General features: G+C 35.2%; 1 protein-coding gene across 1 annotated transcript; it reads right to left on the reverse strand.

The window, feature by feature from the left end:
* Positions 1–3,952: 3,952 nt before the first annotated feature.
* Positions 3,953–5,149, reverse strand: LOC140891493 (peroxidase 31-like). Its single transcript, XM_073300009.1, has one exon. The coding sequence runs from the start codon at positions 5,113–5,115 to the stop codon at positions 4,129–4,131; it is 987 nt and encodes a 328-aa protein (XP_073156110.1). The 5' UTR covers positions 5,116–5,149; the 3' UTR covers positions 3,953–4,128.
* Positions 5,150–18,268: the final 13,119 nt, after the last annotated feature.

Genomic DNA, 18,268 nt, shown 5'->3' on the forward strand with positions numbered 1-18,268 from the left:
TAATGAATCTCAAATATTTAAATATAACGAAGCTAGATTTAGAGAAAAAACGGCTAAATTTTGTGCGGTTGAACAACTTTATTTTAGTTTTAGCGATAAATTATCTTTTGAAAATTGGCTTTCTACAACTGCAAATCCTTCTATTAGACGTATTCAAAGAAATAGTCTCAAACGCACAATGAAAAAGTTAGTTGTCGATCAAAAGAAAGAATTAATTAAGGAATTTTATAGTTTGAATAATAAAATTTCTTTGTGTCTCGATATTTGGATTGATCATTGGCAAAGTTGTTCATATATGAGTATTACATGTCATTGGATTGATAATAATTGGAACATTCAAAAAAGATTGCTTGCATATAGATGTTTCAACGAATCACACACGACACAAAATATTTCTCAACTTATATTGGTTATTTTAGAAGAATATGGTCTAACTACCAAAGTTTTTTCAATTTCTTTTGATAATGCTAGTGCAAATGCTTCTAGTATTAGTGAGCTTATTGAAATATGTAAACCATCAATAGGTGGCAAATTTTTTCATATTAGATTCACATGTCATATTTTATATTTGTGTGTTCAAGATGTGCTAAAAATTTTAGGCATACATATTCAACCAATTAGGAACGTTATTCATTATTTATGGACGCATCCTCAAGTTATGAAGCAATGGGGAAAATTTTGTAGAGTAAATGGTATGAAGCCTAAGCGGTTTGCACGAGATGTTCCAACTCGTTAGAATTCAACATATAAATTGTTATTATCCTCTTTTTAATATAAAAATTTAGTATGTACATTTTTTCATCAATTTGTTCAAGCTCGTGATATTTATTTGTTTCCAAATCAATGGAACATATGCACTAGTATTTGTGAAATTTTAAAAGTTTTTAATGATGCTAGTGACCAATTATCCGGTGTTTATTATCCTATTTCATATTTAGTTTTAACACATTGTTGCAACATTGCTTGTGTTTTTCATGAACATGTTAAATATAATGATAATGTTTTATCTCAATGTATTCTCGTCATGAAAGCAAAATGGGAAAAATATTTTTTGTTCATTCCTGAAATTTTTTTATGTGCTTTTGTTTTAGATCCTAGACTTAAATTATATGGTTTAAGCGACATGTTAACATTATATTATGAATCTTTGGAGCCTATTGTGGAAACGATTTCTTCTATTTCATTGATTTTATTTAATATTTTAAGTCATTTACTTGATATTTATAATGAATATAACATCAAATATGGTGGACAAATTGTTTCACATGAAACACAATCCACTGCAACTAGTAATATTACTTCTAAACTTACTAAAGCACAACTTTTATTAAGGGAACGGACGAAACGTCAACGAGGATCCTCAAGTTTCAGTCATAAACTTGAGAATTATTTTACCACTAATTTTGATTTTAGTGATACAGATGAGAAAAACTTCGATATTTTGAGATGGTGGTCGTAAAAAACACAAATATATATAATTTTGGCTATAATGACAAAAAAAATTCTAGCTTGTCCCGTTTCAACAGTTGCAGTAGAGCAAACATTTAGTATTTGAGGAAATACATTGGACGAGAGACGCTCTAGCTTAAGGCCGGAAAATTTGGAAGCCCAATGTTTGCTCAATGATTGGTCAAAAAAAGCCGCTACTCGAACACAACATATTCAAAGTGATGAAGAAGACCAAGATGACAACGAAGGAACATCCGGAACTACGACGGGAGGAAATGCGAGTGAAGCAGAATAAAATATAATAGATATTGAAATTCTAATATATATTTATTTAATAAATGTTATATATATTTGTTATAGAGATATGAACTATTTGAGTGAGTTTATTTAAAGAATATGTCTTACAAAAAATATTTAAAAAATTTTGAAGAGCAAAAATAAGCTTAGGGCCTTGGAGGCGCGCCCGCGCCTCTCATTTGAGCGGTCGCGCGATCGCTTTGCAGAAAATAATGCGTAGCAGCCGCGCGGCCGCGCAGGTGATAGGCGCGGGCGCGCCACGCCTGCACATTTTAAAAAAAATGGCGCAATTTTTTTTAGTTATAAGGGTTGACCCGAACTCGAACCCGTCGATTAACCGGATCCGGACCCAGACCGGAACCGTCGGTTCATCAACCCGGACCGGAAACGGCCATGGGCGGGCCGGTTAAGGGTTGGTAAAACACCAACCCTGAACCAACGGGTCCGACCCGAACCCGGACCGTGACCAGGTCTACGTATGTGTGGTTATGCTAGTATATATTAAACATCAACCATGTACAACTAAATGAGATGAAATTCACTAATTGAAAATACAAAACTCCAACTCCATCATTACTGATTAGTGTTCGTCGTATCATAATGCTCTACTAACGTCTTGTAGCATGCAAAATAAACAATCTATTTTTTATAATAAAATTATATTTCAATTAAAAATGTCAAATAAAATGATTGTACTATATATTAAATAGAAAAAAATTAAAAAAAAATTATAGTCAAATAAAGAAATAAAAAAATTGAAATGGTGAAGGAAAGTGGCTTATTGTGTTTTTCTTTATATATATATATTTTTTATATTTACTAAAAGACCAACTAAAAATTCATGACATGATACTCTTTATATATATATAGGGTCCGTTTGAAGTGGGTGATAAGATAAATAATATAGAGATAAATAATATATTGTAATAAAAAATAAATAAGAAATGATAGTTAATATAAGATTTGATTTGATTGATAGATTATAGTTTATTTGATTTATTTGATTAAATTTTATATAAAAATAATAAATTACTATTTTATCATCTTAATAATTAATAGAATAAATAATATTATTTATAAAGGGTAATATAGTAATTTAAATTAAATAATTTGCTTGATGTAAGATAAATAATTAATGATTTGATTGATGTGAGATAAATAATTGAAAGATGGATAAATAATATGACAAAAATTTGAGACTAGATAAAATAATTTATACCTAGATTACTAATATGACACATCAAACGGACCCATAGAGTTATATATATAATGGCAAAAACTCCTATGAGACGGTCTCAAGGGTCATTTTTATGAGACGGATCTCTTGTATGGGTTATCCATTAAAAAGTATTACAATTTATGTCAAAAGTATTACATATTATTATAAATATGGGTAGGGTTGACCCGTCTCACGGACGAGACCGTCTCACGGGAGTGTTACTCATATATAATATCATTAGGGAAATATCATAATATGAAAACGGCATGGTTGCGACGGTGTAAAAATGAGTAATATATTTTCAAAGAACGTCAAATTTAAGATCATCAGAGGTCGGATTTATTCGATAAAACTTTTTTGTATGCTATCCTTTTCAGTTCGTTTACATTTGAACACTGCAGATCCCAGATTATATTACAGATATGAAGGTCGATTAGATATAGAGCCCGTTTGGATTTTGTAGAGATTTTTAAAATAAGTGCTTTTAAAAGCTACAATTTTTTACTTTTAAAAAAGTTCTAATTTTAAATTAAAAAAGTGCTTATTTAAGCACTTTTTTGGTCAACCAAATAACTTGTTAACTGAAAATCACTTTAAAAAGTATTTTTTTGGTCTGGTTATTGAAACCAAACAGGCCTTAATTAGGAATTGAAGTCAAAACAAACAGTCAACAAAAATTGAATCCAAAGACCTGAAATTTCGTCACCGTGTCTCCACACATGCAAAATCCAACACTAAAAACGAGTATTATTATTATTAAACAATAGAATCCCTCTGCAAAAAAACACTAATCACATTATGCAAAAACCAGCAATTCATTACTAAAGTCAGGCTCAGGCTACAAAACCAAAATCAGACAGATCTACATCAGAAGACGAGGGAGATATCAGATAAGGCAAACTCTGCTCTAATTTTAAAATAAACAGATAAAAAAAAAAAAAAAAAGCAAATTCTGCAGCCAGCCACTGTATGAATCTCGATTACAACTTGGATTCAATTGGGTAAATCTTGTATACAAAACATTAATATAAATCTATGAACTGTATACAACAACAATAGCAACAATTTCCTCTTTCTTTTTGAAGAAAAAAAATAGACTTCACAACATTGAAATAAATTTAACACGATAAAATTAAACAAGGGGAAAATTAATTGATGTGTAATTAATTGTTAAAAGCGTCACACCTTCGCCTAATCTCGCCGTTTGTTCCAGTCTTGACTCCATACAAGCTCAATTTCTCCATGGCAGTCGCAAATGCCTGGAAGAATGAAGTTTGATTTCTGGAATAGAGCTCCACGTAGCCTCTGGTCCTCGGATCTGAGCTCAGGGCGTGGTCCGATGACATTAGCCCCAAACCCTTTTGCAGGTTGCTGTAATATACGTTGTCGAATTTGTTGGGAGTCATGATATCGTTGAACACGGATAATGTTGGGTTTTTCTTGTAATCTGCGCAGGCATTTCTCAGTAATTTGGCGAAATTGTAGTTGTAAGAAGGGTCGGACTCCATTGTTCTGCTGTAATTGTACAAGATGGAGCTGAACTCTTTGCAGTGAGAGAATCCGATGGTGTGGGCTCCGGATAATGCTACCATTTCTTGGATCGAGAATTTCCTGGACTGGAAAATCTGGATTATTTGATCCATGGACATGGTGGGTCTGGGGAGATTTCCCTCCACGGAGACGGATTTGGAAGTTAAAGAATCTTTCCGGCCTAATTTGACGGTGTAAAAGGGTCCGCCCATCATGACGACCAGATTCCGAGTGGCGACGGCGAGAATATCGGCGCAGGAGACGACGCCGGGGCAGGAGAGCTCGAGGGCGGACTTGGCACGCACGACGACGTCGAATCCGTCGCCGGGGAGGGAGAGGTTGATGTCGGCGTCACGCTCGGCTTTGTTGAATGGGGTGGAGGAGATGAGGACGGATGCGTCGCAGCCGAGAACGAAGCAGTCGTGGAAGAAGACTCGGAGGGTGGCGGCGGCGGTGGTGGGGGAGTTGATCTGCTTATTGGTGGTGGTTTCTTCCATGATTCGGTCGAAGGTGGGGCATGATTTGGAGTAATAGGTGGCGGAGAGGAGAGGTAGCGAGTAGGAGGAAGAGAGGAGGCAGAAGTGTAGAAGAAGAAGAAGCACCAGCTTGGAGGAAGCCATTAATGCTTCTCGGTGTTTGCTAATTGTTAGTGGGAGCTTGCTTTTTGTTGTTAATAATAATTTGGAGGGTAAGGGGCAAGGATTCGGTGCGACGGATTCACATACTCCACCAATCACGGGATTTAGCCTCACTGTGGGATCCACTACATGGTGCCACCAATCGCAAATTGATAATTTTTGTTATTATTATTATTATTATTATTATTATTATTATTATCATTATTTACAATCTCAAGTGAAAGGAATATTTATTCTTTAAAATCATCTTATTTTGAAATTTTTTTTATTAATTATCTTTTGCCTTTCTTGGACATGAAGTTATTTAATTCCTTGAATAACTTGATTTAATTAAAGTTATCAGAATATTATGTTATCCAATATCTATTGATTTAATTTTTTATTGTGTAGATTTGCCTTGATCAAGATCTAGAGTCCTGCGCCTACAAAAAAACATTCTAAAGAAGGACTCTTGCTCTATTTATTGATGACATACGCCTACAAGGAAGGTATCGATCATTGAGAGACCGTGAGTTTTCAAAAGCAAAAGAATACGTTCATAGAACGGCTGGAGCTTGACGGTTGAACATAGTGCTTGAAGCCGTGAAGAACAATTCAGAGATTGTTGATCGAAGAAGTGTGCTACTCACGTGTTTTGACTTCAAGAGTTTTTCTCCTTATTCTGTTTTTTCATTATTCTATTTCATATAGAATGCTTTTTAGGAGAAACTTTATTCTTTATTTTCTCACTTGTCTTGAGAAATTGATTTTTACAATAGTCACTAGTGTTAGGGTTTGTAACACTCAGTGAAAGTTTTCTAGTGAAGTTTTGCCCTGAGGCACTGCAAGAGTATTTATACTCTTGCTTAATTCAATTGAGTCTATTTATTTGGTTGCTTATTTATTTTAAACACGCTTAACTTATATTCCTCTGCAAATTACTCAAGGTGTTATAGTAGGTGTTGTCAACACCTTGTGACAACACCTCAAACTGTTTATGTGCAACTATTATTTCCTTACAAGTGGTATCAAAGCCATCTTCTTGATACACTAAGAACTGATCTTGGTTGCTTATTTTATTACAGGAAATAAGATGGACTCATCATCTTTTTCGAATTCGTTTCTCAAACCTCCAATTCTTGATGGAGCTAATTACGCACTTTGGAAGCATAGAATGAGATATACTATTAAAGCTATGGATGTTCGTGCTTGGCAAAGTATTCTGACTGGTTGGACTCCTCCAACAACGCAAGATGACGACGGAGACTATATCATCAAGAGAGAAGAAAATTGGACTACCGAGGAAACACTAAGCTCAAGCTACAATGCTAAGGCACTCAATGCAATCCTTGCAACTGTGGATATGAGGATGTATGGGATCATATCTGACTGCACTATTACTAAGGATGCATAGGATGCTCTTCAAGAACACTGCGAAGGGACTGATAGTGTGAGAAGAACAAAACTGAGATTGTTAAACGCTAAATTTGAGAGAATCAGGATGGATGAGAATGAGACTATTGCTGAGTATGATAAGAAACTTAGGGAGATAGCTACTGAGTCTCATGCTCTTGGAGGGCCTATTGCGAGTGAAGCTATGGTGAACAAGGTTCTTCGATCCTTGCCTAAAAGATTCAATGGGAAGATATGGGCACTTGAAGAAGTAAAGGACACTTCAAAGATGAAAATGACTGAATTGATTAGCATTCTTCAAGTCTTTGAGATGAACAATTCAGACCAAGAGAAGGATAAAGGAAAATCAATAGCTTTTCAAGCTTCAAAGCCTTCATATGAGGAATATGTTCAATTTCATCAAGAGGTTCATCAATCTGATTTAGGAGAATATTCGATCTCTCTCATGACTAAGAAATTCAATGATTATCTGAAGAGGATAAAAGAGTCAAGAAAAACGGATAAAAAATTCAAGACTCCAATGTTCTCCAACAAGCCCTTGAGGATCACTGGACCAGAACAATCACCAAAGAAACCTACTGATATTTCTAAGCCTCGGATGATGGTGGATGAAAAGAAGAAGTTTGTCTCAAAGAAGCTGGACAAGGTTCAATGTTATGCTTGTCAAGGTTTTGGACACTATGCAAATGAGTGTGCCAACATACTTAGGAAAGGGATGAACACGTCTTTGAGTGATGAAGAGTCTAAAGAAGAAGAACATGAAGATGAAGATATTCATACTGCCCTATCTGCCTTACTGGAAAGCAAGAAGAAGTTTCAAGTCAATCCTTTAGGTGTTGCCGCAGGTGTTGCCACACCTGGCCGTAACACCTCCCAAAGGTCAGTCTGTTTGAATTCCTCCATTACTGATAATATGTGTGATAATGATACATGTGAAGAGATAATGTCTATAGAAGAAGCTCGGATGATGTTTGAAGAATTACATACTGATTGGATTGAAAGGAACAAAGTGAATACTATCCTTTCAAAGGAAAATTCTGATCTAAAGGCTGATGTGTCAAGACTGGAAATCATGCTGAGTAAGAAAGACATTGAATTAAGCCAAGTGAAGGAAGAACTCGAAAAGGCAAAAGCTACATTGGCTAAGTTTAATTCAAGCACCTCCAAGCTTGATTCTCTACTCATGATGGGAAGAGATGGTACGGCTGGTTTGAGATTTGAAAATAGAATTTTTGAGATTGGTGAAAGTTCGAAAGGCCCTGTGTTTGTCAAGGAAAGTAACAGTTCAGAAAACTCAAGTAAAAAGGCCTCACCAATTGTCCCTCCAAAACCAAATCCACAACCTGCTGCTCCTTCAATGGCTAGAAGGAAACGTAAGTACATCTGTCACTATTGTCATAAACCTGGTCATATCAAACCATATTGTTTTAAGCTGCAGGAAGATTACAAGTATAGATCTGCATCGAAGGTGTTGCCTAAGGTGTTGCCAACACCTCCTCACAACATCCCTAGAAACATATCTTATGTAAGAAAGATTTGGGTACCAAAAGCTGATATTCAATGTCATATGATTTATACTGCTTTGAGGACTAATGTTTCAGGTGCATGGTACTTTGATAGCGGTAGCTCTCGTCACATGACAGGATCCAAGAAGTTTCTCACTGATTATGTCGAACAGAAAAGTGGAAAAGTAACCTATGGAGGAGGTTCAAAGGGAAACATTGTTGGAAAGGGAACTCTGAATGTTGCTGGACTGCCCAAGCTTCGCAATATGCTTCATGTTGAAGGATTAACCGCGAATCTAATAAGCATAAGACAACTTTGTGATGATAATTTGCATGTGCAATTTGATAAAAAGTTATGTAAAGTTTTTGATGAATCAAATCTATGTGTCATGTCAGGTACAAGGTCGTCCGACAACTGTTATCAACTCGGAGAAGAAATGGCCTGTAGGCACACAAAAGTGAATGAGTTTGATCTATGACATCAAAAATTGGGTCATGCAAATTTCAAGACATTAAAGAATTTGAGTAAGTTAGATGTTGTAAGAGGTATGCCTAACTTAAAATCTGGTATTCCATTTGTGTGTGAAGCATGCCAGAAAGGGAAGCAGACTAGGGTGTCACACGAGGTGTTGCCAACATCTGTGGCAACACGCTGCCTTGAGCTTTTGCATATGTACTTGATGGGTCCAATGGATGTTGAAAGCTTCGGTGGTAAGAAATACTATTTTGTTTGTGTGGATGATTTTTCAAGATACACATGGGTAAACTTTCTGAGAGAAAAATCAGACACATTTGATGCATTCAAGAAATTGCTCACCAAAATTTCGAACCTATACAATCTGAAGGTAATCAGAATTCGTTCTGATCATGGTAAGGAGTTCGAAAACTCTTCGTTTGCTAGCTTGTGTGATAAGAAAGGTATTTTTCATGAATATTCTGCCCTAAAACTCCACAACAAAATGGGATAGCCGAGAGAAAAAATAGAACTTTGCAAGAAATGGCAAGAGTGATTCTTAGTTCTAAAAATATTTCAAAACGTTTTTGGGCTGAAGTTTTGAATACTGCATGTCATATTTCAAATAGAGTCTATTTGAGGAATGGTACTACTGTGACATCCTATGAACTTCTCATGGGAAAGAGGCCAAACCTTAAATATTTTCACGTTTTTGGATGTGTTTGTCACGTTTTGAATGATAGAGATCATCTTGCTAAATTTGATGCAAAGAGTGATAAGTGTATGTTCTTAGGATATTCATCAAATAGCCGAGCCTATAGGATGTATAACTTGAGAACAAGGACTATTTTTGAATCAATTAATGTTGTTTTTGATGACTTTGCAGATCTAAAGAAGAAAACAGCTGAGGATGATGTTAATGATCTGCTGGATAATTCTGAAAATATAGATGTTGTCAAAGGAGTGTTGCCAACACCTCCGACAACACCTCCTACAGAAAATCCAGATTCAAAAGTTGAAAAGCCTACTTATGAGAATACTGATGAAAGCAGTGAGGTAAACGAAGCTGGAAAGAATATTCCAAGCAGAATTCAGAAGAATCAGCCAACCTCATAGGTAATTGGAGATGTGTATGGAGACTTGCAAACTCGAAGGAAAGAAAAAGTTAATTATCGGAAGATGGCAGGTCTACTGTGCATGAGTTCTACATATTCTCAGGTAAGATTCTCTTGTTTCGTGTCAAACATTGAACCAAAAAGGGTTGAAGAAGCTTTAAAAGATGAATTTTGGGTCAATGCTATGCATGAAGAGTTAGAACAATTTGTGAGGAATGATGTTTGGTACTTGGTACCGTATCCTGCTCATGGTAATGTCATAGGAACTAAATGGATTTTCAAGAATAAAACTGATGAGTCGGGAAACATCATAAGAAATAAAGCTAGGTTTGTAGCTCAAGGGTATACACAGGTTGAAGGGGTGGATTTTGATGAAACCTTTGCTCCTGTAACCCGCATTGAGTCTGTCCGACTTTTGCTTGCTATTTCATGTAACATGGGTATGAAACTTTTTCAAATGGATGTAAAAAGTGCCTTTTTGAATGGGATCCTGAATGAAGAAGTCTATGTGAAACAACCTAAAGGGTTTGAGGATCCAAATCATCTTAATTATGTGTATAAGTTGAAAAATGCATTGTATGAATTGAAGCAAGAACCACGTGCATGGTATGGGAGACTCACCGAGTACTTGCTGAATATTGGGTTCAAAAGAGGTGAAGTGGATAAGACTTTATTTGTGCAAAAGTCTCAAGGTAATATCTTAATTTGCCAAATTTATGTGGATAACATAATCTTTTGTGCTTCAAATGATAAACTTGTTGGTGATTTTGTGAAGTGCATGTCCTCTACATTCGAGATGAGCATGGTTGGTGAGTTAACTTACTTTTTGTGATTACAAGTAAAACAAATGCATGATGGTATATTCTTGAGTCAAAGCAAGTATGCTAAAAATCTGGTGAAAAAGTTCTGAATGATAACACTAAACACATGCGCACACCTATGGGGTCTAATGAAAAGCTGTCAAGGGAGGATGTTGCCGAAGGTGTTGACAACACCCTCTACAGAAGCATGATTGGTAGTCTTTTATATTTAAGTGCTACTAGACTTGATATCATGTATAGCGTTTGTCTATGTGCTAGATACCAGTCTAACCCAAAAATTACTCACCTAAAGGCCGTTAAACGTATACTGAAATATGTGGCAGGAACCATGAATTTGGGTTTGTGATACACTAAAGAAACCAATTCGAATTTGGTAGGATTTAGTGATGCTGATTGGGCTGGGGATTTAGATGAGAGAAAGAGCACTTCGGGAGGATGTTTGTATTTGGGAAATAATTTAGTGTCATGGTACAGCAAGAAACAAAATTGTGTCTCTTTGTCTACTGCCGAGTTTGAATATGTTGCTGTAGGTAGCTGTTGCTCTCAACTCCTATGGATGAATCAAATGCTAAATGATTATGGTGTTAAGAGTGATACTCCTATTGTGTACTGTGATAATTCTAGTGCCATTGATATATCCAAAAATCCAGTACAACACTCTCGAACCAAACACATTGACATTAGACATCACTTCATTCGAGATTTGGTCGAGAAAAGCATGATCTTAATTGAGTTTGTTGGAACTAATAACCAATTAGCTGATATATTCACAAAAGCTTTGGATTTTGAGAGATTTTCCAGCCTAAGGAAGTCTCTCAATATGTGTGCATTATAGACAGAACTTAGATGTTGTCTGGAGTGTTGCCAACACCCTGCGACAACACCTTTTCATGCATGTGCATCTTTAGGTTCATTAGGCATGTTGCATTCATGCATTCACTCTGTTTTGTGAAGTGTTTGATACTTTGTAATCATTGACCAGTTTTCACTCAGGATTCTTTACAAATTATTTTACAGTTTAATGAGATTTAATTGAAGAAGAGTTCTGACTAAATCACGAAGTAGTGGATGGATGTTCGTGTATTATGATCCTGTCCCAAGTAAAAAGTGATTTCGCAAATTCAGAAACTCAAAATAAAAAAATGGTTAAAAGAGATAATCTCAATCATCAAATTTGATTGATAGTCAGAATCAAATGGAAAAAGCTACCTAGAGGGGTCCATTTGAAGATCGTTCCTTTAGTGTGCAGGCTACCACTTCTGCAATAATAATGATATAGAAAATTAAAATTTTTTGAATCCTGAAATGTTGCTGGAAGATGTTGCCAACATCGTGGATAACACCTCATTTGTCAACATATATTTGCGCATCTAATTGCATTTTAATTTTATGTCACATTCTGTTTTAGACATAATTAGGACATTCATATTTTATTTTGTGAATATCTTTGGCTGAAAGGTTATAAATTCCGATCTAACAAAAATTTTGAATTGTGCCCTATCCTCTGAATTTTTGAATTTAAAAGTGATTGGTCTTTGTTTCAGTGGAGTTAAAATCTGATGAGGAGTTAAAATTGGAAATATTTGGTGACATATTTGGCCAAGATTATCGGAGGAAATCAATGGGATTTATTGCCTAATTTAAAACAGATTTGTTACCGTTTCTCACTTTGTTACCGTTAGGGTCATTGTTACCGTTGGGGCCTACTCAGAATCCGAGTTAAAATAGGAAAGGTTTGAGGGTTTATTTATCTGGGATTCTATCTTATTTTGGGAACACTTTTTCTCTCTATTTTCATCCCGCGTTCCCTCATCTTCTCTGTGTTATTGTATCCTGCTTCTTTTCGCTATCCTCACGTAATTTCATGGCAGGAAAGGGTTTTGATCCCCAAGATATTCGTTCTGAAATGGGTTACAATGAAGATGCTGCGGAAGGTGTCACAGCACCTACATCACCACACCCCGTGGTTGAACAAACTATTGTTCCGGTTGCTGAGAAACCAGTGCCTCTGGACTCCATCGCTCCAAGAGAGCCTGGTAATGCCATCGACGTGGAAAATATGCCGGACATGAGTATGCTGAACAGGGTGTTTCCATCGAAACCCTTGACCCGACGATCGAAGAGACAAGCTGGATATAATCCAGATTACACTGCCTAAAAGCGTTTCCGTGGAAAGGGTCAATCATCAAGGCCTTCTATGCTAGATACAGAGTTTTCTTCAGGAGATGCAAGTGATGATGAAGATTACAAACTGGTGCATCGAAAGAGGGGAAAAGCAAGTGCAATGGAACCCTCAGTTCCAACCATCCCCGTCCCATTTGAATCTGATGAAAAATCTAAAGGAAGTTCATCCTCTGACAGTGAATCCACTGAATCAGAGACTCCATCTGTTCCTGCTGAAAAAGTAGCTCCTGCTTCTATTCCAGTTTCTGAGGGACCATCTTCTACTGCTCCTCTTGTGCCATCTGATGATGAGGAGATTTCCATAGCACAGTTCATGGCTAAGATGAAGAAGGCCCACGGCAAAAAGCCTATATCCTCTCCTACTGCCCCTGTTCAGGAATCCGATGATGAACCTGATGAAGAGATGCTTCAGGAATATGCTGACAATCGCCCTAAACCTTCTAAAAGTTCCAGCTCTACTTCAAGTGAGGATTCAGATGCTGAGGATGAGTTGGAAGAAGAGTCAGATTCTGGTGACTCTGAAGAAGAAGAAGCAGAAGGTGCTGAGGAAGGTGTTGCCGACACCCTGGACAACACCTTAGGAAAAAAGTACCGAGTAAATTCCTCTTATTCCTCCGCTTTTTATTCCAAGGAAATTGCTGACTGCTGGGATCAGTACTCTGATCGTGAATTCCTTGAGGAGCGTAACATTGATGTCGAGAGCTATGAAGCTCAAAACTTGGTCAGATTCTTTGAAGTGAGAAATCTACTGGCTACTGTCTCTACTGTTGGTCCATATTGCAGGGAAATTGTTCGAGAATTCTACTGCAATCTCACTGAAGCTATGAAGGATCCAAGATTTGTCAAGTATGGAAAGGTGTATGTGCGAGGACAGATTTTTGCATTTAGTCCTGCCATGATAAATGGTTTCCTTCATACTCTGACTGTTGATGATGCTGCACTTCCGTTTATGGATGAGATGACCTCTGTCATTACAAGTGGTCAAGTCACTATTTTTCCCTCCCTTCCTAAGAAGTTGCAGGCTGCCAAGCTCACATCTTTCTACTCTGTTCTTCACAAGATTGCTGTGAAGACATGGACACCCTCCGAAAATTCTACAGTTGTGACAAAGCACCAGACTCCTGTCCTTTATGCCATTGGCACATGCACAAGTTTCAACTATGGAAGACTTGTTTTTGACACTGTAATGGGATTTGCAGATTGTGCTCAACCTACCTTGAAGCTTCCTTATCCATCTTTGATCTATTCTATGCTGCTGTCTCAAGAAATTGAGAAGGATGGTGATGAAGTACTTAATGAACCTGGGGAGTTGATGAAAATTGCACCTGCTCTACTCAAAGGAAACAGGACAATTGATCTTTCTTGGTCTGAGTCAGATGTTGCCGCAGGTGTTGTGGCAGGTGTGGCCAACACCCCTTCTGCCACTACTATTTTTGTGCCCCCTTCTGCTGCTCAAGCTGTTGATTCAACGTTTATTCAAGCTCAATTGGTGCATGCTGAACAGAAGATTGCACAAGCTTTGGTTTTCTAATTTTTAGTTTTTGGCTTTCCTAGTTTATTTGTTTCTCTTAGGTTAAGTTTTAATTGCTCTATTTTTTGCTCTGTCCCTAATCAAACCTTTTTTGTTTATCACTGATGTTTTGTATTAATTTTGAGATGTCATAGCTAGATGTTGCCAACATCTTGTGACAACACCTCTGCTTATACTTAGGAGGAGAATCTATTCAGGGGGAGTTTTGATTAAGGGGGAGTTTAGTTGTGTTTTGTCCAGAAAGGCAAAAAAGGGGAGATTGAAATGAATATTTTATTCCTTAAAATCATCCTATTTTGAAAAAGATTTTATTAATTATCTTTTGCCTTTCTTGGACATGAAGTTATTTAATTCCTTGAATAACTTGATTTAATTAAAGTTATCAGAATATTATGTTATCTAATATCTATTGATTTAATTCTTTATTGTGTAGATTTGCCTTGATCAAGATCTAGAGTCCTGCGCCTACAAGGAAACATTCTAAAGAAGGACTCTTGCTCTATTTATTGATGACATACGCCTACAAGGAAGGTATCGATCATTGAGAGACCGTGAGTTTTCAAAAGCAAAAGAATACGTTCATAGAACGGCTGGAGCTTGACGGTTGAACATAGTGCTTAAAGCCGTGAAGAACAATTCGGAGATTGTTGATCGAAGAAGTGTGCTACTCACGTGTTTTGACTTCAAGAGTTTTTCTCCTTATTCTGTTTTTTTCATTATTCTATTTCATATAGAATGCTTTTTAGGAGAAACTTTATTCTTTATTTTCTCACTTGTCTTGAGAACTTGATTTTTACAATAGTCACTAGTGTTAGGGTTTGTAACACTCTGTGAAAGTTTTCTAGTGAAGTTTTGCCCTGAGGCACTGCAAGAGTATTTATACTCTTGCTTAATTCAATTGAGTCTATTTATTTGGTTGCTTATTTATTTTAAACACGCTTAACTTATATTCCTCTGCAAATTACTCAAGGTGTTATAGTAGGTGTTGTCAACATCTTGTGACAACACCTCAAACTGTTTATGTGCAACTATTATTTCCTTACAAGTGGTATCAAAGTCATCTTCTTGATACACTAAGAACTGATCTTGGTTGCTTATTTTATTACAGGAAATAAGATGGACTCATCATCTGTTTCGAATTCGTTTCTCAAACCTCCAATTCTTGATGGAGCTAATTACGCACTTTGGAAGCATAGAATGAGATATACTATTAAAGCTATGGATGTTCGTGCTTGGCAAAATATTCTGACTGATTGGACTCCTCCAACAACGCAAGATGACGACGGAGACTATATCATCAAGAGAGAAGAAAATTGGACTACCGAGGAAACACTAAGCTCAAGCTACAATGCTAAGGCACTCAATGCAATCCTTGCAACTGTGGATATGAGAATGTATGGGATCATATCTGACTGCACTATTGCTAAGGATGCATGGGATGCTCTTCAAGAACACTGCGAAGGGCTTGATAGTGTGAGAAGAACAAGACTGAGATTGTTAAACGCTAAATTTGAGAGAATCAGGATGGATGAGAATGAGACTATTGCTGAGTATGATAAGAAACTTAGGGAGATAGCTACTGAGGCTCATGCTCTTGGAGGGCCTATTGCGAGTGAAGCTATGGTGAACAAGGTTCTTCGATCCTTGCCTAAAAGATTCAATGGAAAGATATGAGCACTTGAAGAAGTAAAGGACACTTCAAAGATGAAGATGACTGAATTGATTAGCATTCTTCAAGTCTTTGAGATGAACAATTCAGACTAAGAGAAGGATAAAGGAAAATCAATAGCTTTTCAAGCTTCAAAGCCTTCATATGAGGAATATGTTCATCAATAGCTTTTGTAGATCGGTCTGACCTAATCGGAGAAAAAATAGTAATTTTTATGTTAAAAATTTTAATTATTATTTTAATATGGATTGGGTTGACTAGGGGTGCAACCGCGAATCGAGCCGAATAACAGTAAAAATTTAAGGCTTCAGTTTTCGGCTCGAATCAAGTATATTAGAGTTCGACCTTGATTCAAAACTCAAAAATTTTAAATATTTTGGCTTTAGTTCGACTCAAATTATTAGAACATATTAATGAACTATTGTTCAGACATTAAGGTTCTAAAACTCCGTTCAAATGTTCGAAATGTTCGAAAAGGTTCAAAATGTGTATATTTTATTATATCATTATATTCGAATAATAATAAAATATCAAGACTAGTGAGCTATTCACGAATTATGGAACAAAATAATTTTGGGTCGAGCTCGGCTAAAAAAAGTTCGAATATATTTGGGTTCGGCTCGAGTTCGATAAGTTCGAATAAAAATCAAATATTTACAAAATTGACTAAAAAAGCTCGTAAACCGATTCGATTTATTTATACTTTCGGAGTTGACCCATTTCAAAGAGATATACTCTAATTAATATTAACATTAATATTATCTTCTCATTGTACAATTACATGTTTTTATATATTTGTGTTAGGCCCAGAAAAAGTAAATTTTTCGGCCCAATAAAAGAATAGTAAAAGAGCTGAGGACGTTCATGTGCCATTGAGCCTTATAAATTAGCTTATTGAGATGAATAACTCCGGCCCAGAAGTATATGAGAAGTGGCTTACTTGTAAAAGTTACTTAAGAAACCAACAGACAAAGAAGGAAGAACACACACGATCATCATCACACAACATTCAACTTAAATTATCTGAGATGGGAAAATTTCAGCCTACTTTTCTCTAATAGTATATCTAACGGTGTTATTTATCAATATATATGAAGGTCCATTAACCCCACATGTATTAGTTAATCTCTATAAAATTTCGTAATTTTCTACACTTGAACAATTTGAAAGCAGTGGCACAAACACACATATATTCAAGAGATGCAAAATTTTTAATATGTGTGTATTATTATATTATACATATATGAAAGTAAATATTCACGTATTGATAACAAAGGTTAAAAAGTTTTATTTGATAATATTATTGCAGTTTATTTTCAATTGAATAATTGGGTTTATAGTTTATTTCATTATTATTTTTTACGATTTTTTGTCGAAAAATGTAGTCTTATAAATATATTAATAATTACTTGTAAAAAAAATTTGTTTAAAGGGTTTCTAACAAAAGAGTGGAAATGATCCATGATTATTCTACGTACTTAATATAATAAATTTTATGTTTCAATATTTGCATTTCAAATATTATTAAATTCGTTTTGTTGATAACAAAAGATCAGACACATTGATATACAAATAATAACTTGAAAGTAAATAAATAGTAAAAAAAATATTTAATAATGATGATGATAACAATAATCAAGTAAACGAATTAATTTCGGAGAATACCATTTTATAAAATAACTTATAAAAGTAATGTTAATCATGAATATAGATGCTGAGTAACTTATAATATAGCACTTATAACTTATTCAAAAACTTAACAATTTGAACACAGAAATTATTACATTATTATTGATATGACGATTCATGGATTATGAATTAGGATTATTGGCTTATCTTGATTGCTATTAGACATAGTACACATCTCAGAAAATTAAAAAATTAATCATCTTAAATATTTTAATATTGTTCAATATTTCTATCCCTTTTAGTAAACGTATTTTAATTAAACTTGTCATATCATATATACCTTAGCATTGATTTAACTGGATTATATTATATATATATATATATATATATATATATATATATAATGAATATTCACTGTGTGTTCACGTGTTTATATAATAATAATAATAATAATAATAATAATAATAATAATAATAATAATAATAATAATAATAATATTGTTTAATTAGTGTTAAATCAGATCATATTTATAACTAGACAGTTAATATATACCGGTTATATAATTAGATTATTATACATATTGGCACGAATATGTCAAATATATTGGATTTATTCAAGTAACTAATTTGAGGGAGCATGCAGTGGACACGAAACACAGATAGACAAATATGAAACACGACATGATTTTACTTTTTACGAAGAGAAAAGATTATTCTAGATAGATAATATTGATAAAATTATCGGAGATACAGCTCGATAATTAAATATTATTTAACCAACGAGTATGGTTGGTTGGTTTATGAAATCTGAAAGACAAAAGTGGAGAGCTCCATAA

This window comes from Henckelia pumila, chromosome 3 (genome assembly GCF_033568475.1).
Source record: "Henckelia pumila isolate YLH828 chromosome 3, ASM3356847v2, whole genome shotgun sequence".
In the NCBI taxonomy this organism is placed as follows: Eukaryota; Viridiplantae; Streptophyta; class Magnoliopsida; order Lamiales; family Gesneriaceae; genus Henckelia; species Henckelia pumila.

Coding starts and splice junctions, on each gene's coding strand:
- LOC140891493 (XM_073300009.1), bottom strand. CDS start 5,115: ATGGCTTCCTCCAAGCTGGTGCTTCTTCTTCTTCTACACTTCTGCCTC.